This window comes from Meles meles, chromosome 11 (genome assembly GCF_922984935.1).
Source record: "Meles meles chromosome 11, mMelMel3.1 paternal haplotype, whole genome shotgun sequence".
Classification (NCBI taxonomy): domain Eukaryota; kingdom Metazoa; phylum Chordata; class Mammalia; order Carnivora; family Mustelidae; genus Meles; species Meles meles.
The window spans coordinates 31,302,815-31,328,579 of NC_060076.1; the positions used below are offsets into that span (position 1 = coordinate 31,302,815).

General features: G+C 42.9%; 1 protein-coding gene across 2 annotated transcripts in view; it reads right to left on the bottom strand.

The window, feature by feature from the left end:
- Window positions 1-10,943, bottom strand: part of TMEFF1 (transmembrane protein with EGF like and two follistatin like domains 1) — an 83,992-nt gene extending 73,049 nt beyond the window's left edge. The window contains exon 1 of one of the 2 annotated variants that reach the window (XM_046023187.1): window positions 10,382-10,943. In XM_046023187.1, the coding sequence (XP_045879143.1) occupies window positions 10,382-10,577 (196 nt within the window). In that variant the 5' untranslated portion in view covers window positions 10,578-10,943. Of the gene's footprint in view, window positions 1-10,125; window positions 10,242-10,381 lie in introns of those variants that run through there. The other variant, XM_046023188.1, reaches the window with a different exon arrangement.
- Between the last annotated feature and the right edge of the window lie 14,822 nt (window positions 10,944-25,765).

Below are 25,765 nucleotides of genomic sequence, written 5' to 3' on the forward strand. Positions count from 1 at the left end.
TGATGATGATGGAGGGTAGCACAAATATCATTACCTCATTTTATGTCAGTGGGTGAACGCTTAAAAAACAGTCTCCATCTGTATTGGGAAGCAAACCCCCAACACTTGAAAACTAAAAGGCAAACACAAATCCAGAAAAAGATGGATATCATTATGACTTCAGGAGATACTTTTGTTTTTGTTTTTTTGAGAGACAGAGAGAAGGCACAAGCACGTGAGTGGGGTGGGGTGGAGTGTGGAATCCTAAGTAGGCCCCACACAGTGCTCCATCCCACGCCACCAAGATCATGATCTGAGACGAAATTAATGGACATACCCAACTGAGCCACCCAGGCGCCCCTACAGGACATACTTTAAATCTACTCTACACAAAAATAAAAGTATAACAAAAAATGAAATAAATAAAATTCAATGCGTATGTTCCAAACAGAATAACAAAAATATAAGAAAAACTGAAAAACTACACAAAATAAACCTATTATCAGTGTAATTGGAGGCTTCACTATTTCATTAACAGGAAATGACAAAACAAAGAATTTTTTAAAAAGTATGGAACTGATACAAAGCATAAATTAAACGATTGCCTTTGGTAGGACCCAACCGGGCAGAATCAGGTTCAGGAAAAAAGATTTAGACAGATAAATCTGTCTAAAAAGATTTAGATAGTTATCCCTATTTATCCCTAAAGAGACTATGATAAAGCAAAGTAAAATCTTAACAACTGGGAAACCTGGGCATATTACTGAACTTTTCCCTAAGTTTGAAATTAATTCAAAATTTAAAAATTTTAAGTAAAATCAATAGTTATATAACAAGGGACTAAGAAGCCAAGGATGTTAACACTTTCTTTCCTGGACTACAAAGATAACAGACAAAATTTGTTCTCCTACTGGGAGACAGAGAGACACCTAATTTTAATACAAAAAGCTACAAATTCTATGCCCCATTCTTTTTTTTTTTTTCCTAAAGATTTTATTTATTTATTTGACAGACAGAGATCACAAGTAGGCAGAGAGGCAGACAGAGAGAGAAAGGAAAGCAGGCTCCCCGCTAAGCAGAAAGCCTGATGTGGGGCTCCATCCCAGGACCCTGGGACCATGACCTGAGCCAAAGGCAGAGGCTTTAACCCACTGAGCCACTCAGGCGCCCCTCTATGCCCCATTCTTAAACCATAATGCAAAACCACAAAACAAAGTATCTGTAACATATCCACGCTTATATGTTTTATAACAATCATGAGAGGAATTTTACCTGAAATGCCTCTCATGGTAAGGAAAAAGACACATAATGATCAGTTACCACCTAAAGAATGTAAAAAGAGGAAAAAAGGGGAAATTTGAGGGGGAAAGGTAGTACTAAGATATAAAATTAATTAAAAAATGATATGATACAAACATCATTAGAGAGCATTTCAAAAGAAAACAGTATAATGAGAAACAGAGTAGCTTTCAAATATGAAGAGGTAGAAGGTAGATTCAAGGAAGGTTTGAGAAGGAAAAGAATGGAGTGCAGTGAAAGTCTCAAGGAACACTGGCAGGAGACGTGCTCAGGGCTGACCACTGCAGAAATAAGAACTTGCATCCAACTTGGTCATGGTGAATAACAGGAATGAGGAAAGAAATACACACCAATTTGACTTTCCTCCAAACAGGCTCTCCATCTCAAATTAAAAGCATCACACTTCACACCACCTCCTACAGCAAAAGATCCAGAAGCTAAGGGAGAAAAAGATCAATGAAAGCCTAGCTGGGCAGGGACTGGCAAAGAGAAGTGCTCACACCCCACCGGACAGCTCTGGCTGACTTTTGCCCTGTAGAAACAAGAGCCCAATGTTGCCAATACCTCCACAGTGTAGAAGGGAAGATCACAATCCAAACTTTTAAGTGAAACCTCTGATTTTTTAATGGTTAGTAACCAATGCAATTTTTAAAAACGCTGCAGGCCAAATAAGTGCTCTCAGTTCTGCCCATGTTCGCTGTTGTTCTCTACGCTGTGCTCCCAGTCTCTTTTCTTCTCCCAGTCACCTTCACCACTGCCAGCCTTTGCTTTCTAAAACCATGATGTCACTCAAATCCATTAAGTTTCCCTTTGTCTTCAGAGCAAGTGCCAAACCTTTGGCACAGCCTTCAAGGCCTTCTCTAATGTGGCAACATGTGATACATCTCTTGCTTTAATCCCCACACCCCAATATCCCAAAAGATTCCCTTTGCTGCCCCACCGTTGTGCTCTTTCTATCACCATTCCCTCGGGCTTGAATACCCACCCTTCCCAGCTCTCCTCGGTTTCTATGTTCATTCAGTTATTCATTTTACAAATAAATATGTAAGGGGCACCTAATTTTGTGCCAAAACAGACAAAACTCCCTGCCCTCTCTGAGCTACACAGAGGAAACAGAGTAGGTCACATAGGAGAAGGTGCTTTGGAACAGGAAAAAAAAAAAAATTAGGAAAGATTAAGGGGGGAGAGGGGCAGAGGGGATAGAAGGTAGAAAAGGCTGAAATTTTAAGGCATCATTTTGAAAGTGACATTAAAGATCTGAAGGAGCTCAGGGGATAAATAGCGGGAATAAGAAGGTTGCAGGCAAAAGGAGTATCAACAGCAAAGCCCTCAGGCAAAAGTGTGCCTAGTGTTTCAAGCTGACATTCTACTCTGCCTGGAAGGCCCAACTGAGTGCCACTTACTCAGGGAGATTGTTTTTTTGTTTTTTTTTTTTTTTGATTCCTACAAATCAGAATTACTCATTCCCTCAAAACTGTACTTGTATCTTCCTTAGGTCACCTGGATAGTAAAAACTTTCTTTTTAAGCATATATGAGTGACCACTGATCAATTAATCAAGAGTCAGGTAGGAAATCATTTAAAATGAGTCAGTATCCAATCATTTAAAAATGAGACATATACATTTTGAATGTCACACATATAAACATACATTTCCTCATGTAGCACCAAAATCTTTAGGTCTACCAAACACAGTCCCCTCCTTTCTAGGATAAACTTCACCTCTAACCTATTATCTACAATGTCCCTTTTCCTTTCCTTTAAAGTAACAGGGAGACTTAAAAGTACTGAAATTTTTGTAAGAGCAGAATCCTTCCAGAGATTTATAAGGTTTCCCCAATCTGTTTCAGTTGTCTTGACCACAATCTAATTCATTGAAAGGCAATTCTCTTAGCCTCTAGTCTTTACCAAGTCTATCCAAAGCATTTCATAAAAAACAAGTTTTTGCATTAATATTACACCAATCTGAGTAATTTTTATTAATTTATACTCAAAGGGCCACTGGTATTAATAATTTTGAGAACAAACACAAATGATTCTTGGTAAGCAGAGAAATAAAGGAAACATAAACCAACTCAAGCTAATCTACCAGCTTAAGCATCTGTGTGCAATGGGAATTGGTTAGTATGGTTTATTAAGGGAATGTCCAATCCAAAATGTTAAAATCAAGCCCAGCAAAGGATTTGAATAGATGTTCCTCCAAACAAGATATATAAATAGTCAATAAATACATAAACATGTGCTCAACATCATTAGTCATTAGGGAAATGCAAATCAAAACCACACTGATATACAACTTCACATACACAAGGATGACTATAATCAAAAAGACAGTAACAAATACTGGCCAGGATATGGGGAAATTGGAACCCTCATTGCTGGTGAAAACGTACAACAGTACAGCTGCTTTGGAAAACAGTTGTGGGGGGGTGGGGCACCTGGGTGACTCAGATGGTAAACAGGTCATGATCCCAGCATCCTGGGATCGAGCCCCACATTGGGTTCCCTGCTCCACGAGAAGCCTGCTTCACCCTCTCCCGCTTCCCCTGTTTGTATTCCCTCTCTCACGCTTTCTCTCTGTCAAATAAATAAAATCTTTAAAAAAGAAAGAAAAAGAAAACAGTTTGGGGCGGGGGGGGGGGGGGGAGGTGGCGCCTGGATGGCTCAGTGGGTTAAGCCTCTGCCTTCCCATTAGGTCATGATCTCAAGGTCCTGGGATTGAGCCCTGCATCAGGCTCTCTGCTCAGCAGGGAGCCTGCTTCTCCCTCTCTCTCTGCCTGCCTACTTGTGCTCTCTCCCTCTCTGTGTGAAATAAGTAAAATCTTAAAAAAAAAAAAAAAAAGAAAGAAAGAAAGAAAAGAAAAGAAAAGAGAAGAAAACAGTAGTTTGGGAGTTTCTCAAACTGTTAAACATGGAGTTACCACATGACTCAAAAATTTTATTCCTAGGTATACATACACCCTAGAGAATTGAAAACATATGTCCACACAAAAATGTCCACATGAATGTTTGTAGCAGCATTATTCATAATAGATGAAAAGTGGAAACAATCCAAATGTCCATCAACTGAGGAATGAATAAACAAAACGTGGTATATATCCATACAATGGAATATGATGCAACCATAAAAAGCACTGAAGTTCTGACATAAGCTACAACATACGTGAACCGTGAAAACACTCCACTCAGTGAAAGAAGCCAATCACCAAGGCCACATGTTGTTTGATTCCATCTACATGCAATGTCCAAAAAGGCAAATCCAAAGAGACTGAAAGGAGATTCACAGTAGCCAGGGGTTGCGGGGAGAGAGAAACATGAGGTGACTATGACTATTTGTAGGTATGGGGTTTCTTCTGGGGGTGATGAAAATGTTGTCATTAGATAGTCAAGATGGTTGTACAACTCTGTGAATATATTTAACTGTACACCTTTTAAAAATTCCAGTGCTGTCAGTGTTCAATAAACGCTTATTAACTGGGAGGTGGATGGGGGACTGTTGAGAGAAAGTCCAGATGTATTAAATAGAAATTTCTTCATACAGATTTATAAGAAGCTAACTACTTCTGTTAGAATATAAAGCCCTTGAAGGCAGGGATGGCCTCTCATTTATTTCCCTTAACGTCTAGCATGTTAGAGCACCCAAAGCAGGTACTCAGTCAAGGCTCAATAAATAAATTAATAAATACCCACATATTACATAGCAGGAATCTAGAAATCCTGATCGAGATTCCACAAGGATTTTTTAAAAATTCACTCTTTAGTCCCCCAAATTCTAAGCTGCTACTAACAAGGCATGTGTCAATATGAAGTTTACACCACCTGTACCATCCTAACCACCGTATCACAATCCAGAGGACCCATTTCTAAATTCTGTGACTTTTTTAAAACCTAGTTCAGGGGCGCCTGGGTGGCTCAATGGGTTAAAGCCTCTGCCTTTCGCTCAGGTCATGATCCCGGGGTCCTGGGATCGAGCCCCGCATCGGGCTCTCTGCTTGGCAGGGAGCCTGCTTTCTCCTCTCTCTCTCTCTGCCTGCCTCTCTCCCTACTTGTGATCTCTATCTGTCAAATAAATAAATAAAATCTTAAAAAAAAAAAAACCTAGTTCAAATCCTCCACCTTATATCTATCGCCAAATGTCACTTATTGGTCTCTCAGTGTATTTTTCCACTTCTTTAACCACATTCCCTAAGATGGAAATGTTCACATATTTAGCCTCATCTGTTCTTTTCAAACAACCTAGAGTCAAAAAGTAGCACTGTCATTATTTTCGTGTTACAAATGAGGGGGAAAAAATGCCATGTTTAAGGTCACCTGGTCCCTTAGGTTCAAAGTTCATTTTTCTTCACATAAATCATGTATTTCCAAACTGTCTTCTCTTTGGATGAACAGGGAACTTTCTGATAAGTTAGATATTAAAAGATTAAGTACAAATAAGATATAAAACACCAAACCAATAATTATAAAGTCCAGAATGACTGAAGAGCTGAAGCATGAGAACAATTTAAAAAAAAAAAAAAAAAAAAAAGGCTTGTTTGGGGCGCCTGGGTAGCTCAATTGTTGGGCATCTGCCTTCAGCTGGGGTCATGGTCCCAAGGTCCTGGGATGGAGCCCACCACTCGACCCCCTGCACAGAGGGAAGCCTGCTTCTCCCTTTCCCACTCCCCCTGTTTGTATTTCCTCTCCTGCTGTGTTTCTCTTGATCAAATAAATAAAATCTTTAAAAAAAAAAAAAAAAGGAGTGTTTAGAATAAGAAAAAATAAACAAAGGGCCCACTGTTTTGGGAAGATGTTGTAATATCAAGAGATGACAAGGACAAATATGACCCATTCAGCTTCTTCTTTGCTTGGGCAATCTTCAAGGAGCTCGATCTTAAAGGGTAGAACTCTCGATAAAACGAAGCTAACATCTGAGGTATGTGGCAGAAAGGATAGTTACAGAATACAGAGCTAGTTCAAAAGAATTTGCATTCTGACTTATTCGCTAAGCATAATACCCTCTAGTTTCATCCACATAGTTGCAAATGGCAAGATTTCATTTTTTGATGGCTGAGTAGTCAATCAGAGAAAGACAATTACCATATGATCCCACTCATATGTGAAATTTAAAAAACAAAACAGAGAATCATAGGGGAAGATAGGAAAAAATAAAAGAGGAAAGCAGAGAGGGAGACAAACCATAAGAGACTCTTAATCGCAGGAAACAAACTGAGGATTGCTGGAGGGGAGGTGGGTGAGGTGATGGGGTAACTGGGTGATGGACACTAAGGAGGGCACATGGTATAGTAAGCACTGGGTATTATATAAGACTGATGAATTGTTGACCTCTGCCTCTGAAGCTAATAGTACATTATATGTTAATTGAATTTAAACAAAAATAAAATAAATAAATCCCACAGGACTGCAGGAAACCCAAGGGTAGAGAACCTCTTTCCTTGAATATTTTATAATTAGGTATAATGCTGTGCCCAATTGAGAATAAAAACAAAAAATGAATAAATGGGGGGGGGAAGAATCTGCATTCTGATCTAAACAAATCACACATTATGATACTGAAAAAACTTTTAGATCTGACTGCTGATTATCTAAGCTATCTTGACAAGATGCCAGAAGACCAGAGATGAGAAGGAATGCACACGCTCCATTTTCCAAAAAGGAGAATTGCCTACCCAGAAAAAACATCTATGGGTAAACTTGCCATGTATCCCCTGAAAAAGTCTAGAATGGGTAAATACATTTTGAACACAATAAAAAGTAAAGCCACCTGGGCTCTTTATTAATATTAAGGCAGGCTACACAACATTTGCTATTAGATAAAATTACTAAAATGGAAACAGGGAGAATGATACAGACATATACATAACCAATTCTAACAAGATGATCTGACAGAATCTTTAAATAATAGACTATTGAACAAAATGGGAAAATGTTGAACAGCAGAAATTCAAAAATCTGTTAAAACTCTATGAGGATGCATAGGTAGTTGAAAAGCTGGTTGATTAATGTATCAACATTAACCAATTCAGCAGGAAGTCTCCTGTAAAATATTACAGAGTTACATCTTTTTCCAGGACCTAGACAACTTCTATTAATTAACTAAAGCCATAGACCTGCTTTTTAGATTTGCAAGGGCCACAATGCTATGAGTGACCAAAACACAGTAAGCCTCACAGAATCAGACTCCAGAAAGGTCAGAGTAGGCTGAAATGATGATCCAAAATTACAAATGAAAATTAACAGGGACTGAACTATAGGAAACAAACTGAGGGTTGCTGGAGACTTGCTGGAGGGTGGGGGATGGGGTAACTGGGTGATGGGCATTAAGGAGGGCACTTAAAGTAATGAGCACTGGTTGTTGTGTGCAACTGATGAATCACTAAATTCTACCTTGAAACTAAGAATAATATAGAATATGTTAATTAAATTGAATTTTTTTTTAATTTTTAAAAAAGAAAATTAACAGGAAGTCAAGGCCAGCATTTAGATTTTGGAAAATCAAATATAGGAATAAAGGAATAAACTTCAGTTTATGTGGAAATACCTGGGTAATAAGAGCGACTACAAAAAAAAAGAAAACAAAAACAAAAAACTATGTGAATCTCAAGCTGCATTAACAGATGCACATTATAATTCTTAAAAAATTATTTTTTCATATGAATCACTCCTGGATTTTCATCCTAGAAACAGTTATAACAAGAATCTACAAGTATCATTTAGTTAAAACTCTAGCTTTATCTTTTTTAAATTTTATTTATTTATTTGAGAGAGAAAGTGCACGACCAGGGAGGGAAAAAGAGAAGCTGAGCGGGGAGCCTGATGCGGGTCCTCAATCCAGGACCCCCAGGTTCATGACCTGAGCCAAAGGCAGATAGTTAACTGTCTGAGCCACCCAGGCACCCCAAAACTCTAGATTTAGACCCAGTTATTCAAACGAATCTTACCATTAAAAAACATTTTATTTGATAAGCCTAATTTATTGACATGTATAATAATACATCCTTGAAAGAAGGCTAGATATTATCAAATCCAAGCCCATTTCTTAATAGAAGAGGAAATTAAGAAAAATTGACTAACTTGCTCCAAATAGCTGTTTAGCAAGAGCCATGATCTCCAAATCTGTCCCCTTTTCCTACACCATGAGGGTTTCCAGCCCTCTGTGTCCTTTCTTAAAAGTTGTATTTTGCACTAAAGAATTATAAAACATACACAAAAACACCATGTTTTGCTAAGGACAAATTAGCTTAGTAAGAACAAATAATCACAGCACACACATTAGCCAGTAAAATATTTTGACATGGTGTGATCACTTACAAGTTTGATAACAAATATTTGCTACAAAAAGACACTCCAATATACAAATGGTTTTTATTCTTAACCATGAATATATGGTTATTTATTAAAGCCTTATCCCATATCCCACTTAACATTAGAAAAACAAAGTGAAAGTTATTACATGGATGGAAAAGCTTTTAATGGACATGCCATTGTTTACAGTGCTCAAAATCCCTCCCCCATCATAAAACACACCATTATGAAAATTACTAAGAGATTTTAGACCTTGAAATCTAAACAGCAGGCCAAAGGTTTTCTTCACATAGGGTAGCATCTGTGCTGAGGCCCTCTTGCTCCCTCCTCACTCCCCCAGAAACAATGCTGCTTCAATAGCCCAAAGGTACAAAGGTTGTCTGGCCGGCAGGCCAGTGGATCCCCCCAGTGGCCTAAAGTCCATCCTCTTTCCCCTCCTCCTCCCCCCTCCCACCGCCCCCCCCAGGCCTCTTCCCCCGCCCCCTTGGTTTAGAGAAGACAAGTGGAGAATTAAGAATTGATAAAAGGGTAAGTTAGCAAGACTGTGGCTTATGATGACTACCATCTATTAGGCCAGCTTCAGGAGGGCCCACCCCACCACCCCTAAATCAGACCTGGAAGCTTCTCCTTGCCCCAGGGCTCCTTTGGGACCCCTTTTGAAAGGAAGGAACTTTACTGCCCAGATAGCCTCATCACCAGTCACTTCCATTAGAGCCCCAGCAAGCTCTTTGTTTTCAAGGGGGGTGGGGGGCGGCCTCGGAAAAGGGGAGAGGTGACTCCCTTGCTCCCACTGCTGCCAATCTCCAGGCCCTCCAGCAAAACATACAAACACGCGCACAAGATCATTCTCTTTGAACCGGTTCCCTCTTTCCACACCACCTTAAGAACCCAGGGTCACACCTAACTACACAGAGGCACTTCCTGAGATCTATACCCAAACCCTATACAGGATGACTCCCTAGCTCCCTCCCTCTGAATGGACACAAATGGGGTTCACTCCAGGACTTCCTTCTTCTTCAATGCATTCCCCAGGGTATATCCCCGAGCCCCATGCAGAACGCACAAATACACAGGGTCATTTCCTGGGCCCCAAGACTTTTCCCTGCTCCCATCCACAGACCCCGCGGTCACTCCAAGCCCCCAGAGTACACCTCTGAACCCAAAGGGCATATACACATGCACACGCACACGCACACACACACACACACACACAGAGTCACTTCCACCATCGTCAACCAACATCCTCTGGACCACCCATTCCCTTTACCCACAGGATCATTCCGAGACCCCAGTGTCCCAAGAACCTCCCCAGCACATGGTCACTCCCTTGGCCCTCAGGCTCTGCCCCCCCCCTCCCCTCACCGTCTCTCTCTCTCTCTCTCTCTCTCTCTCACACACACACACACACACACTCTCTCTCCTGCCTCTCCTGCCTCCCCAGAGCCTTCACAACACAAACACGCGCTCCCGCATGCACACCCACGGTGACACCAGGAGCCCCGGCCGACTTCCCCCGCCTTGACCGGTCCCGTCCCCACCACCTCACCGCACGCCGGGCCGCTCTCTCCCAGACACTCGACACACATGGTCGCACGCACGGCCACTCCCCACGCCCAGCGCCGGGCCCCGAGCCCCCAAGGCATGTTAGCGCCCTGCCCTCCGCCCTCGTTCACCCACGGGGCCCCGCTCTCTCGGAGCCCCGCGCCCGGGCCTTTCCCAGAGCCGCGGCCGGGACGGGGAGGGCGGCGGCGGCGGCGGCAGCAGAGGGAGGGGCCGCAGGGGCGGGCTCCGGCCGCTCCTACCTGAGCAGTTGATGCTTTTGCCTTTGCCGCCGGGACAGTCCCCGCCGCCGCCGCTGCCGCCACCCGGGGGCTGGTTGGACGCGCGGCTCCCGGGCAGAGAGAAGGCGAAGAGCAGAAGCACCGACGTGTAGCAGCAGAAGGCGAGCGGGGGCGCGGCAGGCAGCCGAAGCGGCGCCTCAGCGGCCGCGGCGCCCATGGCTGGCGCCCCTGGACGGCGGGAAGCGCAGGGAGCCGCAGGCCCGGGGCATCCAGCCGCGCGCCGGGAGCCCCGCCGCTACCTCGGCGCCTCCTAGCAGCAACGCCGCTGCGCCGGGGAGCAGCCCCTCAGCATCCCGGTCCCACCCGCAGCGCCCGCCAGGCCCCGGCCCGCCGCGCTCGGGACGGAGACGGAGGGTCCGGGCGCGCGCGAGGGTCGCGGGCGCGCGAGGGTGCGCGCGAGGGTACGAGCCCGCGTGGCGGGGGGAGACCGAGGCTGGGGGCGTGAACGGGCGCGCGCGCGGCGGGCGGGGGTCGTGGGGCGGGGGCAGGCCCAGCCCCTCACTCGCCGCTCGCCTTCCCTTTGTGTCCGCGGCCGTCGCCACCGCGTCACAAAGACCCCGGCCCGCCCGGTGAGGGGCGCGTGACAGAGCCGCGGGCGGGAGGGGTGGCTGCGACCCCGCCCCGCGCACACCCCCAGCGCCCGCGTCGACAGCTCCGCCCCCGCCCGCGGCCGGCACCGCCTCCGGGGGAGCTATTGTTCCTGCGGTGGGGCGGGAGTGCCGAGGGCGGGGGTCGCGGGCTCTCCTCCGCTCAGCCGCGGAGGACTGGCGGCCACGGGGGATGCTCCGTATGTACTACCGTAACAGACATTTTTGCCGCCCTTTGCAAGTGGTTTTGAAGCATTTCCTTTGCACCCGGGCTGGGAAAGAAGGGCAGGTGGTCTATTATACATCTAATTTCTAGGTGAAGAAATTGAGCCGCCGAGAGGTGAAGGTGACTTGTCCAAGGTCGCTTACCAAGAAATGGACTGGACTCGAACTGGAACCCAAGTTCCGACTCCAACTCTACAGTTATTAGAGATGGGGTAAATGGCTAAATTTCTAGGCTCCTCTCCCCCACCCCTTTCCTTCATACACCAACTGAATTTAAAATACGGTTTTAAAAGTCTATACTGTCCTTTCCCACCAATAACTAAAACAGAGAGATTTGCCATATGCAAGACCTGGACGAAACTCTTTTTTTTTTTTTTTTTAAAGATTTATTTGACAGATAGAGATCACAAGTAGGCAGAGAGGAAGGCAGAGAGAGAGAGAGGAGGAAGCAGGCTCCCAGCCAAGCAGAGAGCCTGATGCGGGGCTCGATCCCAGGACTCTGGGATCATGACCTGAGCTGAAGACAGAGGCTTTAACCCGCTGAGCCACCCAGGTGCCCCTGGACGAAACTCTTTACGAGCATTCTCTCCAATTCTTTTTTACAGCCCTGCAAGGGAGTTTTCATTCTCATCCCCATTCCACAGATGAGGAAGTTGGGACCCAAAAACTTAAAGTGATCTGACTCCCAGTCCTGTGCTCTTCCCATCACATGATAGATGAGACCCTCAGGCAGTAAGATAATGGACTGAATTGTTGGAAGGTCTTCTGCCTTTTTCATAGATTATGCTGCTTCTCACCTTGAAATTTTTTTAATCTCATTGAAAAATTGATAAATTTGACTCAAAATTTTAAAATGTGTGAAAAGCCACCACAAGCAAAACCACATCAGGGAAAATATTTTCAATGTGAATAAGAGACAATATACTTACTATAAAGAATATAAATCAAGAAGAAAAAGTTGACATAATAGAAAAATGAGAAACTGGCTTGTTTTTTTAACATAAAATACAATATATATATGAAAAGGTATTTAAACCCACTAGTAATAAACGGCAGATTAAAACCACAAGATTTTTTTCCTGAACATGATTAACAATAGTTAAAAGAATTAACAAAACCTGGCACTATTAATTTATACATTTTGGGGGGGCAATTCGAGTATATATCAAAAACCTTTAAAATAGGTTTATCCTTGGGGTGCCTCGGTGGCTCACTGAGTTAAGCCTCTGCCTTTGGGTCAGGTCATGATCTCAAGGTCCTGGGATCCAGCCCTCCATTGGGTGCTCTGCTCAGTGGGGAGCCTGCTTCTCCCCCTCTCTCTGCCTTCCTCTCTGCCTACTTGTGATCTCTGTCAAATAAATAAATAAAATCTTTAAAAATATATAGGTTTATCCTTTAAATCTGGGAATTCCATGTACTGGAATTTATCCTAAAGAAATCATTGCACAAGCATACAAAAATGTATATATAGATGGATGTTCATGACTTTTTTGTAGTAGTAAAAATAATTTAAATGTCCATCTGTGGAAAATAAAGTATGGTACCTCTTTGTACAGAGGAATATTTTGCAGTTTTATTTATGATAATAACATGGAAAAAAGGATACTGATGAGCATAAGAAAATCCTATTTCTAAAATATGTGTGTGTGTGCACATCCCTAGCAAAGAAATCAAGAAGAATATACAGCTACATATTAACTGTGATTATCTCTGAAAGGTGGGCTTATGAGTAATTGGCACTTGTCCTTTATATTTTTCTGTATTGTCTGAAATTTTTGCAATGAAAATTTTTATTTTTATAATTTAAAACTCTGCTTTCTTTTAATTTCTTTTAAATTATATTTTCAGCATCCTTCTTTATAAATTCATATGTTAACATTTTGTTAAGATTTGCCTCAAACCTCTAAACTGTTAGCAGGGGCATGGCAGTTGTTACCATGAAAATTCAGCTTCCGGCTTCTGATTCAGGTGTGATCCCGGGTTCCTGACTGCTAAGTCACAGCTAAAGGCTCTTTCTCAGAGCATTTCTTCAACAGCTTCTCTGCTCATCTTGACCTCTTCTTTGCTTCTTTCTAGCCCTCTGTCTTGGCTCTCCCACCCACCCACCCCGCCCCAGTATTTTGCCTTTAATTTTCATTTGACTGCTAACCATAGTCCAGGCAGAAATACTAAGAGGAGACAACCCTTAAATAAAACGCAAAAACCCTGTGGCCATACATCACAAATTAATTTACACCTGCAGCTTTCTCCGAGTTAGGTAGGAAAAACTCAGCTCAGATTTCTCAGATTTCTCAAAAATTCAGCTCAGATTTCTCAAAAGTTGTCAAACTGAAAAGGACTCTACCCCAGAAACATGGTTTCTCTGATGTCAATCATCCAAACTCAGAGAGGAAAAAAGATTTTACTGGTCATCTAATATAACCCCATCACATGCTTTAATATTGGTGACTCCAAAATGTTAGACAGCAAGAGTATGGAACTTAACTACATGAAAATCACCCAGAGAGTTTAAAAGAATGTAGATTTGTGAACACCACTCCAGAAATGCTTGGAGGTGGGGAGGAGACTACTCAAATACCCCTTATGTGTATTAAAGTTCTCTAGTAACTCAGATAGACTGCCAGTTTGGAAACCCCTGACCTAACCTGGAACAGCCAGTTATTGTTCCATAACAAACAACCATAAACCCTTAGCAGTGTGCCACAATAAGCATTCATCTCTCTCAGGTCGGGGGTTGATGAGTCTAGCCTAGGCTTGGCTGAATGGCTCTGCCTCAAGCTGCAGGTCCAGCTGGGCTAGACTCCTGTGTGCAGGTTGAGCTCTGATATCCAGGATGATTCTTTTGGGGGCCCCAGCTGAAGGGGCAGCAGCTGCCCAGAGGGAACTCTATGAAGTTGGCAGTGGTGCAGAGGGACATGCCCAACTGTGCAAGCATTTTTCATCCCCCTGCTTGTACATTGGCTAACATCCCACTGACTAAATCAAGTATCACAGCTGAAACCAAAGAAAAGGGGTAGGGAACTCTATTCTGGAGGTGAGTGAAAGGGAGTGAGTAGGGAGTGAATATTTTTTTAATAATAATCTATCAGAAATACTATACTTGAATGCCATTATTTATGCTTTGTCAGAATGTTTTCAGTTCTGGGGCACTTGGGTGGCTCAGTGGGTTAAGCATTCTACTCTTGATTTCAGCTCAGGTCATGATCTCAGGGTTGTAGGATAGAGCCCAGGTGAGGTTCCCCACTGGGTGTGGAGCCAGCTTAAGATTCTCTCTCCCTCTCCCTCTGCCTCCCCCCACCCCTTCCTCTCTCTTAAAAAAAAAAAAAGAGAGAGAGAGAATGCTTTCAGTTCCAAATAACAGAAAACCCAACCCAAATTAACTTAAAAAGAGATTCATTGGCTCAGATTTAAAATTTTTTAAATTTTAAAAAGCAGAAGGTTGTACCCTTGTGAGTTGGTTTTTGTCTTCAGTAAGTCTTTGTTCATGGAAAACATTATATTCCTTCGAGAAATCTTTGTGAGCATCCACTGTGTGCTAGGCACCACAGTAGCCATGGGGAGCAAAAGATAATTCTGCCTTGCTGTCTTGAGGGGAGAGTGGGAGGACCTCTGAAAATTAATGATTACAACTCAATATGATACACACTAAATAGAGATGGAGTATGGGGGCAGGGGTAAGAGTAAAGGGCAAATCTCCACACTCCCTGGTTGGCCAAAATTCTGGCTTTTCTGGACCTCCTGCTGCAGGGTCTAGCTACATAATGAAGCCCTGATAAATGGTAATGAGACAATTTGGGACTGACAAGTTGGCCCTGGTAGGAGAGAGTCACAGCACTTGAGCTCAGTCCAGAAACACTGGAATGATTTATAATGCAGCACTGACACAAGGAATTGACCTCTGCTCCATCTTGGGGAATTGGACCCCCGCCCCCACCTTTCTAGAATAAGCAGTCTTTTCAAAAAATAGAAAGAGCGAGTGAAGTCATTCATTCAGTATGTTTGTACTGAAGGCCTACTCCTCTCTGAAAACACAATGGTGAGCACAACAGACCTAGTTCCTTCTTGATGATGTTTACAGTCAAATATTAATCAATTATCGAAATAAAAGTAAAATTGCAACAATGTTGATAAATGCTATGAAGGGAAAGGTCAGAGGTTTACCTGTTTACAGTGACACTTGTGCTAAGATCAGAAGGTTAAGTGGAAATTAACCAAGAGAAGAGAGAGTGTTCCGGGCAGAGGGAACATTGTTAGCAAATGCCAGTGAGTGAAAAGGGTCTGAATGCCGACCAGTATAGTAAAGACAGAGAGCAAGGTCAGCTTGTTTTAAACTTCATTCATTGATTCAACAAATATTTACTGAGGACCGGCTGTGATGGAGGCACTGTTCTAGATGCAGAGAAACAGCAGTAGACAAAACAAAGTCCCTGCTTCTCATGGACAGTGAGAAGACCCCATAACAATAATACTGGTGGGAGAGAATGATTGTTGGATACAGTCATAATAACAGCAACTATAATTGACTGCTGGCCTGCCACATCCCAAATATTGCCAGCCACTTCGGATTTGTTGTCACCGATCTTCCCACCCACCCTGTTGTAGGCGTTATTTGCACATGATAAATTAGGAAACTGAGGTTTATGAGGTTAAATGACAAACCACAAAGCTAGGAAGTTGGAGTCAGCGGACTCTGACTCCAGAGCTCCACCACGTCACTAACATGAGCGGGCAGCTCGAGGGGCATCATCATCAGATACAAAATGGAGCAAAGATTGACACCACTAAAACAGCAGCCACCAAGGAGTGTGCGCAAACAATCCTGAGCCCCCTGCCAGCATGTCAGGAGACCCTTGTCTTCTTGGGATCAGTCAGGGATTATAGTAATGTGACTACATTGCTTGTAATTACAACTCCGGTTGAAAGTACTGTGATTGTTACCCACATCCCCTTAATGGTCCTCAATTAATGTAGATGGCAGAAGCCAAGGAGGCAAGGGTTACAGATATCTGAACAAAAAGTGCTATGGGAATCCAGAGAAGTAGCCTCACTCTGCCTGGAGAACCGGCTTCGCCACTATAATTCTGCCAGTTTGAAAAGCATCTCGCCCAAACAGTCCTTGTGAGTGGGTAGGGAGACTGGGGAGGCCTCGCTCGGTTTCTCCGGCAGGTCGTCTTGTCATTTAGTTCTTTGGTATTGCTCTGAATACAGAAGGAAGGTCTTTCTCCATCTTTCAGCAAATGGAAATTTTCAGCCGCAATTCAAAAATTTCTCCGAGGGTTTAACTCATAAAGGGTGGTACCAAAGAAATAGCGTCTCTGACAAAGACAATCACACGTAAATGGTAGTAAGAGGTATAACATAGTAATTAAGAGTGTAAGCTCTGGAACCAAACCATCTGGTTTTGCATCTTAACTCTGCTGCTTGCTAGCTCTATAACCTTGGGCAAGTTACTTAACTTCTCTCTGCCTCAGTTTCATAATCCGTAACATGGAGATAAAATTTCTATCTGCTTCATAGAGTTATTGTAAGGATAAAATAGGTTCTTAGGGGTAAAATGCTTAGAATCATGCTTTGTACATTGTAAGTACTTGATAAATAATTGGGTAGGAAAAGGGGTGGCGAAGTAAGCACATAATAAATGTTAACTATTGGGGCACCTGGGTGGCTCGGTCAGTTGAGGGCCGTCTGCCTTCTGCTCCGGTCATGATCTCGGGGTTCTGGGAACGAGCCCCACATCAGGCTCCTTGCTCTGTGGGGAGTCTGCTTCTCCCTCTGATCCTTCTCCTTGCTTGTGCTCAGGGTCTCAAATAAATAAATAAAATCTTTAAAAATAAATAAATACTAACTGTTATTAGTGGCAGTAGCCATTACCTGCGTTTATATACTTGGGGAAGGTGCTATTATTATCCTCATTCTGTACCTAAGAAAACTGAGATTTGGAGGGGTTAAATTTTTTGCCTCAGGTGACACAGCGAGTAGGCAGCCAGACTGGTACTCGAATCAAGGTCTGTCTGACTCGAGAGCCTTGATCTAAAACAAAACTCAAAGAGTTAAAGTCAGCAGTCAAAACACTTCGTGGGAGCTGGCTGGTTGCTAGAGAGACCTGCAAGAGGGCAGCCCGCTAACGGGCAGAGGCAGCCAAGCCACTGGGAGGAAAAGTGGTAGCAAACAGCCAGGTGGGTCAAAGGGAAGGACACGAGGTTACAGCCAAGAGTCTAGGAACTGGAGAATGGCATCCAGTGAGCTAAGAATCATGAAAGAGAGACAAAGCAAGGAGCTAACTACATAGAGGAATTAGAGTGAGTCCAATGGAGTTAAATAATGATATTTTACCACTGTATGTCAGTATACTTACTTACACTGTAAGTATGTCAGCTTGCCACTGTATGTATACATATGTATGGAACATATGTCATTTGCCTGTGTATACATATGTAATGAGTGTATCAGCTTGCCTCTGTACATATGCAAAAGTGCCAAGCATATGTCATTTTACTCTCTGTGTACCTATGTAAGGAATGAGTATATATCAGGTTGCCTCAGAGCGCATATGTATGCATATTTCAGTGTGACAGCTGGGCTCTGTGTTTGTACATGCACAGTTACATGTATGTATCCATGCACTGTATGTAGTAACTCATCTGCGTATGAACAAGGGAGCTTAAATTGAGTCAACCATTTTCTAATTCTCCTTCCTTGGCTCTTAGTTGAAAATTATTTCCTAAGTCTGATGGCCTCAGGACTCAGCATCAGGGTCAATACAGTTAGACTTGGCACTCAATCTGGGTTCCTAATTAAGGAATTTATAAAGGTGAAATAAAAACTACATTCTGAAGCTGTTTCTCTCAACACAGAGCAATGATGATAAGACTTAGGACAGCTCCGGTAGTGGTGATTTCAACAACAGCGGGATCAGAGGTCAGGGCAGTGCATGGAGAGCGGTGACAGTAGCACCATTCATCCCACATCCATCCACCAGTGTGCAGAGATTGCCTGTTCGGTGCCTGGCAACTACGTTAGCCACTAAGGATGCACAAGTGAACAAGAAAGACACAGTCCCCATCCTAGAGTCAAACAGGGAGTCAGACTTAAAACAAACAACTACAGTTGTGAAGGGTGTTTGCAAAGCATGTGTGAAAGCATCGGACAGGGACCCCTCACACAGCAGGGGTGGGGGTATCAAGGAAAGCTTCTCCAAAGAAGTGCTATGGAAGCTAAGGCTGGAAGACGGAAGAGTTAGAAGGGGTAGAAAGAGAACAGTATTCCATGAAGAAAGTTCCACATGGAAAAATGAAAGAATATGGCAAGTTTAGAAGCAGAGAAGGCAGCTGTGGCTGGCGCTTTGGAAAGTGAGGTGGAGAATGACATAAAGAATAAGGGTAGAGAGGCTAAGAATCTATATGCAGAAAACTATAAAGTACTCATGAAAGAAATTGAGGAAGACACAAAGAAATGGAAAAATGTTCCATGCACCTGGATTGGAAGAATAAATATTGTGAAAATGTCTATGCTACGTAAAGCAATCTACACATTTAATGCAATCCCTATCAAAATACCTTTTTTTTCAAAGAAATGGAACAAATAATCCTAAAATTTATATGGAACCAGAAAAGACCTCGAATAGCCAAAGGAATATTGAAAAAGAAAGCCAAAGTTGGTGGCATCACAATTCCGGACTTCAAGCTCTATTACAAAGCTGTCATCATCAAGACAGCATGGTACTGGCACAAAAACAGACACACAGATCAATGGAACAGAATAGAGAGCCCAGAAATAGACCCTCAACTCTATGGTCAACTAATCTTTGACAAAGCAGGAAAGAATGTCCAATGGAAAAAAGACAGCCTCTTCAATAAATGGTGCTGGGAAAATTGGACAGCCACATGCAGAAAAATGAAATTGGACCACTTCCTTACACCACACACGAAAATAGACTCAAAATGGATGAAGGACCTCAATGTGAGAAAGGAATCCATCAAAATCCTTGAGAACACAGGCAGCAACCTCTTCGACCTCAGCCGCAGCAACATCTTCCTAGGAACATTGGCAAAGGCAAGGGAAGCAAGGGCAAAAATGAACTATTGGGATTTCATCAAGATCAAAAGCTTTGCACAGCAAAGGAAAGAGTTAACAAAACCAAAAGACAACTGACAAAATGGGAGAAGATATTTGCAAACGACATATCAGATAAAGTGCTAGTGTCCAAAATCTATAAGGAACTTATCAAACTCAACACCCAAAGAACAAACAATCCAATCAAGAAATGGGCAGAGGACATGAACAGACATTTCTGCAAAGAAGACATCCAGATGGTCAACAGACACATGAAAAAGTGCTCCACATCACTCGGCATCAGGGAAACATAAATCAAAACCACAATGAGATATCACCTCACACCAGTCAGAATGGCTAAAATTAACAGGTCAGGAAATGACAGATGCTGGCGAGGATGCGGAGAAAGGGGAACCCTCCTCCACTGTTGGTGGGAATGCAAGCTGGTGCAACCACTCTGGAAAACAGCATGGAGGTTCCTCAAAATGTTGAAAATAGAACTACCCTATGACCCAGCAATTGCACTACTGGGTATTTACCCTAAAGATACAAACGTAGTGATCCAAAGGGGCACGTGTACCCGAATGTTTATAGCAGCAATGTCTACAATAGCCAAACTATGGAAAGAACCTAGATGTCCATCAACAGATGAATGGATAAAGAAGATGTGGTATATATATACAATGGAATACTATGCAGCCATCAAAAGAAATGAAATCTTGCCATTTGCGACAACGTGGATGGAACTAGAGGGTATCATGCTTAGTGAAATAAGTCAATCGGAGAAAGACAACTATCATATGATCTCCCTGATATGAGGACGTGGAGATGCAACATGGGGGGTTAGGGGGATAGGAGAAGAATAAATGAAACAAGATGGGATTGGGAGGGAGACAAATCATAAGTGACTTAATCTCACAAAACAAACTGAGGGTTGCTGGGGGGAGGGGAGGTTGGGAGAGGGGGAGGGGGGTTACGGACATTGGGGAGGGTATGTGCTATGGAGAGTGCTGTGAAGTGTGTAAACCTGGCAATTCACAGACCTGTACCCCTGGGGATAAAAATACATTATATGTTTATAAAAAAATAAGAAATAAAAAAAATGGAAAAAAAAAAAAAAAGAATAAGGGTAGAGACTTCAGCGAGCACAGGCCAGATCACATGGGGCCTTTCAAGCCAGAGCAAGAATTCAGACTCTATCCTAGGATTATAAAGAGGAAATTGCCTGCTCAGATTTGTGCTTTTAAAAGATCACTTAGTTAAAGGTGTGAAATGTAAGGTATGTTAGTTATATTTCAGTGATGCTATTGGAAAAAAATCACTGGGGCTGCCGTGTACAGAGTGGAGGGCGCCTTTTTGGGTGGCTCAGTGGGTTGAGCCTCTCCCTTCGGCTCAGGTCATGATCTCGGGGTCCTGGGATCGGGTCTCGCTTTAGGCTCTTGCTCGGCAGGGAGCTGCTTCCCCGTCTCTCTCTGCCTGCCTATCTGCCTACTTGTGATCTCTCTCTATCAAATAAATAAAATCTTTTAACAATTAAAAGAAAGAAAAAGAAAGAAAGGCACAATGTACCTGAGAAGACCATGGGAGAGCCTTTGCAGTGGTTTAGGTGAGTGATAATGGGACTAGTCATCCCTAGATGACTAGCAACGATGGGAACAAGTAAATGAATTAGATTAAGGGAGGAAAATCAACAGAATTTGATGACTGACTAGATGTGGGGAGAATGTGTCAAGCCAGGGTTATCCCTCGGTCCAGTGGCATTTACTAAAATAGCCATTTCTGGAGAAGAAGCAGGTTTGGAGAGAGAATGATGAGTTCAGTTGTAAGCTCACTGAGTCTGGATGACCAGTGAGGCATCCGTATCGAGCCAGTTGGACTTATAAGTCTGGTGTTCTTAAGAGATTTACACTGGACACAGAAGTATGGGAGTCATCAGAGGATTAATCAAAGTCATGGAAGTGTGTGTGATGACTTAAAAGTGTAGGAAATACTATAAAATGAGAAGACGGCCTAGGCAAAAGCCCCGAGGATCTCCAGTGTAGGAGGAGATAGAAGAACTGCCAGAAAATTAGGAGGAAAATGAGGAAAGAACAATGTTACGGTGACCAAAAAGTGTTTCAAGAAGCAGGACATGGTCAGCTTGTCAAATGCCACTGAATGATCAAGCAAGATGAGTACTAAACAGTGTCTAATGGATATGTCCACTTTATGTCATCAGTGATCTTAGCAAAAGCCTGCTCAGTGGTAAAGTGGTAAGGGTAGAATCCAGATTAGAGCATGCTGAAACATAAGTGGGAAGTAGGAAGTGGAGACAGAACATTTAGACAGCTTGGCTGTGAAGAAAAACAAAGCTAGAGGTGACTGTGGGTGGAAGAGGGACTTTTTAAGATGAGACTGTACAATATTTAAAAAGCTCAGTCGGTTAAGCATCCAACTCTTGGTTTCAGCCCAGGTCATGATCTCAGTGTCATGAGATATAGTCCTGTGTCGGGGTTGGGGTCACCCTGAACATGGAGTCTGTTTAAGATTCCCTCTCTCTCCCTCTGTCCCTCCCTGCCCCCACTCCCTCTCGCTCTCTCAAAAAAACAAAACAAAACGCAAAACCAATGATGATAAAGATCCAGTGGGGTGGGGGGAATTGAATACGTGACACAGTGTAAAAAATAATCAAGATACTTGAAAAGACAGGAAGAGGTGGAATTCAAAGCAGAGACTGAAGGGATTAACATGAGAGAAGACATTTTCTTTGTAATAAGAGGGAAAGTGGAGTGAATGGAGGCCGAATCAAGTGGGTTTGTAGATTTGGTATTGAGATATCGAGGAAATTCCTGGATCCTGGTTTTGATGTTCTCCAGAGAGAAAGGGAGGAATGGGTGCAGTGGGGATAGTGGGGGAGGGGCTGGGTCAAAAGGTAGCTTCAGGCAGCTATGGCCCCACTGTGATCCCCATGAGCTCCCTCTTAGCCTTTCTACCCCAATCTTCATTATCATCATTGATGTGGGCAATTGCATTCTCCCTATCTTTTATACAAAGTTATTTTTTTTAACTGATCTAAAACACGCAATACATGAAATAGACACTGCTTCAAATCAGGTACCCTTGCCCTCCCTCTTGGCCAGATTACTGGCCAAGTCCCTACTACAGAGAAATTTTGGGTCAGATTTGGGAAGAGTGGTCACTTATGTTAAGGGAAGAGAAAACATGTGTTTTTCCCAGCAGAGCTCAGGAGAGATCCATAGCACCAGAGGCAGAGATCAGAGAAGCAACCTAAAGCAGGAGTGCTTAGACGGAAGTTAGAAGCCCTTTCTCTCAGATGGCCATTTATTAACATTGGTGGTGGTGGGGGGGGAAATACCCCTCTTAATAGGCATTCTAGCAAAGGAGTTCTAAGGAAGATATTTTGTTAAGAATGTCGGGGCAAAGCGGACCCTTTGCTCTCTGAGTAGCCAGTGCAAACTAAATTCAGATTTTTCTCAGATCTGGCATACCATCTTTCCCTATGAATGCTGGCAAATGGTCAAGTCTGATTTAATCATAATTTTGCAATCCCCATGAAATGACCAATCAGAGTGATGAGTATTTATGGATGCTAAAATCATTGGGTGGAGTTGGTTGGAGACAGAATATTCAGAGTCTTAAGGTATCACCCCACAGATAAGTTTTTAACTATGAGTGAAAAAAAAGTAACTTTATAATGGAGAGATCTAGCAGATGTTGTCTTCGCCAGGTGATCAAATTTAGCTTCCCCAATGGTGGGGCAGCTTTCGACCACGTGACTCCCCAAGTTATGTAATGAGAAGTACATGACATTGTCAACATGGTAGTGCTGCCAAAGAGGTTTAACCTGAATCTAATCCTGAGGAGGTAATCAAATAAGTCCAGCATATGGGGCACAATGACAAGGCCTGGACCTTAAAAGAAATTTAATGTCATGAAAAACAAAAAAGGAGAGATGTTTGTTCTAGATTAAATTAGACTAAAAAGACAAAAACAACCAAGTGCAATAAACCTTGATTGAATCTGAGAAAATCAACAGCAATAAAAACCATTCTTAAGGCAACTAGAGAAATTTGATTATAGACTACACACAGATGATATTATTGAGTTAATATCAGTTTTCGTAGGTGTGATAATGGGATCGTGGTAATGTTGGAGCATGTTCCCATCCTTTGTCCATGCATGCTGAATAATTGAGGGGCAAAGTGTCAAAATGTCTGCAGCTTTCAAGTGCTTGAAAGAGAGAAAAGCTGTTAACAGCAGGTAAATCTAGGTGGAGAATTAAAAAAAGATTAAAAAAAAACTCAATGCAGTCTATTTCTTCATTACTTCATCAAACATTTTTTTTTGCCATGACCTTGGGTAGCTTTATGCTTATAAGCATAAACTGTGCTTCTTAATGTGCTAAATTAAATTAGATTGAAATCTTTAAAAGCATCATAGCAAGAAAATTGCTCTGCAAAGCTTTTTAGACATAAAAGAACTTCTAATTTGTGTAGGAGTATAAGTGAAGATATGGTAAAGTGGGAGAGAGAGCCACAAAATAATAAAAAGAACACTTTTCTAGGAGTCAGAGGACCTTTGGGTCCAGCACTTAACCACAGGATATGTTAGATTCCTTGTCAGCACCGTGGGGCTGATGGTACTGCCTTCATCATCCTGCTGAACAGGTACAGGAGAAACAGGATGTGAAAAGCCTTTATCTACTGGAAACAAGTACGCAAGTGAAGTGATCTGTGTTATCACACCATGGTGATGTCCTATTAGCAGTGGTTCTGGAATTTTATTATACCTAACAAGCAACTGGAAAGATTATTAAAAGTGTAGATTTCCAGTCCAGCCTTGGGGATTCTGAATCAGTAGCTCTGGGTTGCACCCAGTATTTGCTTTGTGAGGGCACCCCCAGATTCTCTGGTGGGAGGGGATCTGGAAACCACGCTTAGAGAGCTGTCGTGGAGGTCACAATGATCTAAAATCCTTGCTACTCAATGTTTGGTCCATGGACCAGCAACATCACTAGCACCTAGGAGCTTGTTAGGAATGCAAAATCTGGCTCCATACCAGATTTACTGAATCAGAATCTGCAATTTCAACAGAGTGCTCAGGTGATTCCCATGCACATTAATATTTGGGAGCCAGAATGATTGGCAACCTGTCTTTTTAGCCTTGGTCTGATTCTCAGCTTGCTCTCCAATAGAACTGGGCTCCCACCCTTGCTGCTCCTGAGTCCTTTAACCTTACTTAGCTCTTCCCTCTGCTTCTCTTTTTTTCTGGCTCCTCATTGGTGACAGATATTTGATAAACATAACCAGTCAAAGTTGCTTATTTTCTCCCATGCTGTAAATACTGACTAGGTATCTAAACCTAGTTGAGGTATTTACTAGGTATGTGATTGACTTTTCTTTTTTATTGTGCTGACATAAATTTACCATTTTAACCATTTTTAAAGACTTTATTCATTTGAGAGAGAGAGAAAGAGCGAGCATGGGTGGGGGAGGGGCAGAGGAGAGGAACGGACTCCCTGCTGAGCAGGGAGTCCATGAGGGGCTCAATCCCAGGACCCTGAGATCATGGCCCAAGCTGAAGTCAAATTCTTTTTTTTTTAAGATTTTATTTATTTATTTGACAGACAGAGATCACAAGTAGGCAGAGAGGCAGGCAGAGAGAGTGAGAGAGAAGCAGGCTCCCTGCCGAGCAGAGAGCCCGATACGGGACTCGATCCCAGGACCCCGAGATCATGACCTGAGCCGAAGGCAGCGGCTTAAACCACTGAGCCACCCAGGCGCCCCTAAAGTCAAATTCTTAACAACTGAATCACCTAGGCACCCCCATTTTAACTATTTTTAAGTGTACAGTTCAGGTATGTGATTTATTTATTTATTTATTTATTTGAGAGAGAGAGAGATTGAGAGGTGTCTGCGTGGCTCAGTCTTTAAGTGTCTGCCTTTGGCTCAGGTCATGATCCCAGAGTCCTGGGATCGAATGGGGCTCCCTGCAGGGCAGGAAGCCTGCTTCTCCCTCTCCCACTCCTCCTGCTTGTGTTCCCTCTCTTGCTGTGTCTCTCTGCCAAATAAATAGATAAAATCTTAAAAGAGAGAGAGAGCATGAGCAGAGTGAGGAGCAGAGGAGGAAGCCGACTCCCCACGGAGCAGGGAGCCCAATGTGGGACTCAATCTGGGGACTCCAGGATCGTGACCTGAGCTGAAAACAGCTGCTTAACCAACTGAACCACCAGATGCCCCAGATATATGATTTTTTTTTATTAACATGTAATGTATTATTTTTTTCAAGGGTATGGGTCTGTGAATCATCAGTCTTATACAACTCATAGCACTCACCATAGCCAGGTATGTGATTTTGAACAAGTCACTTAACATCTCCAATCTTCATTTCACATTCTTTAAAATATAGATGACGGGCACCTGGGTGGCTCAGTCCATTGAGCATCTGACTCTTGGTTTTGGCTCAAGTCATGATGTCAGGG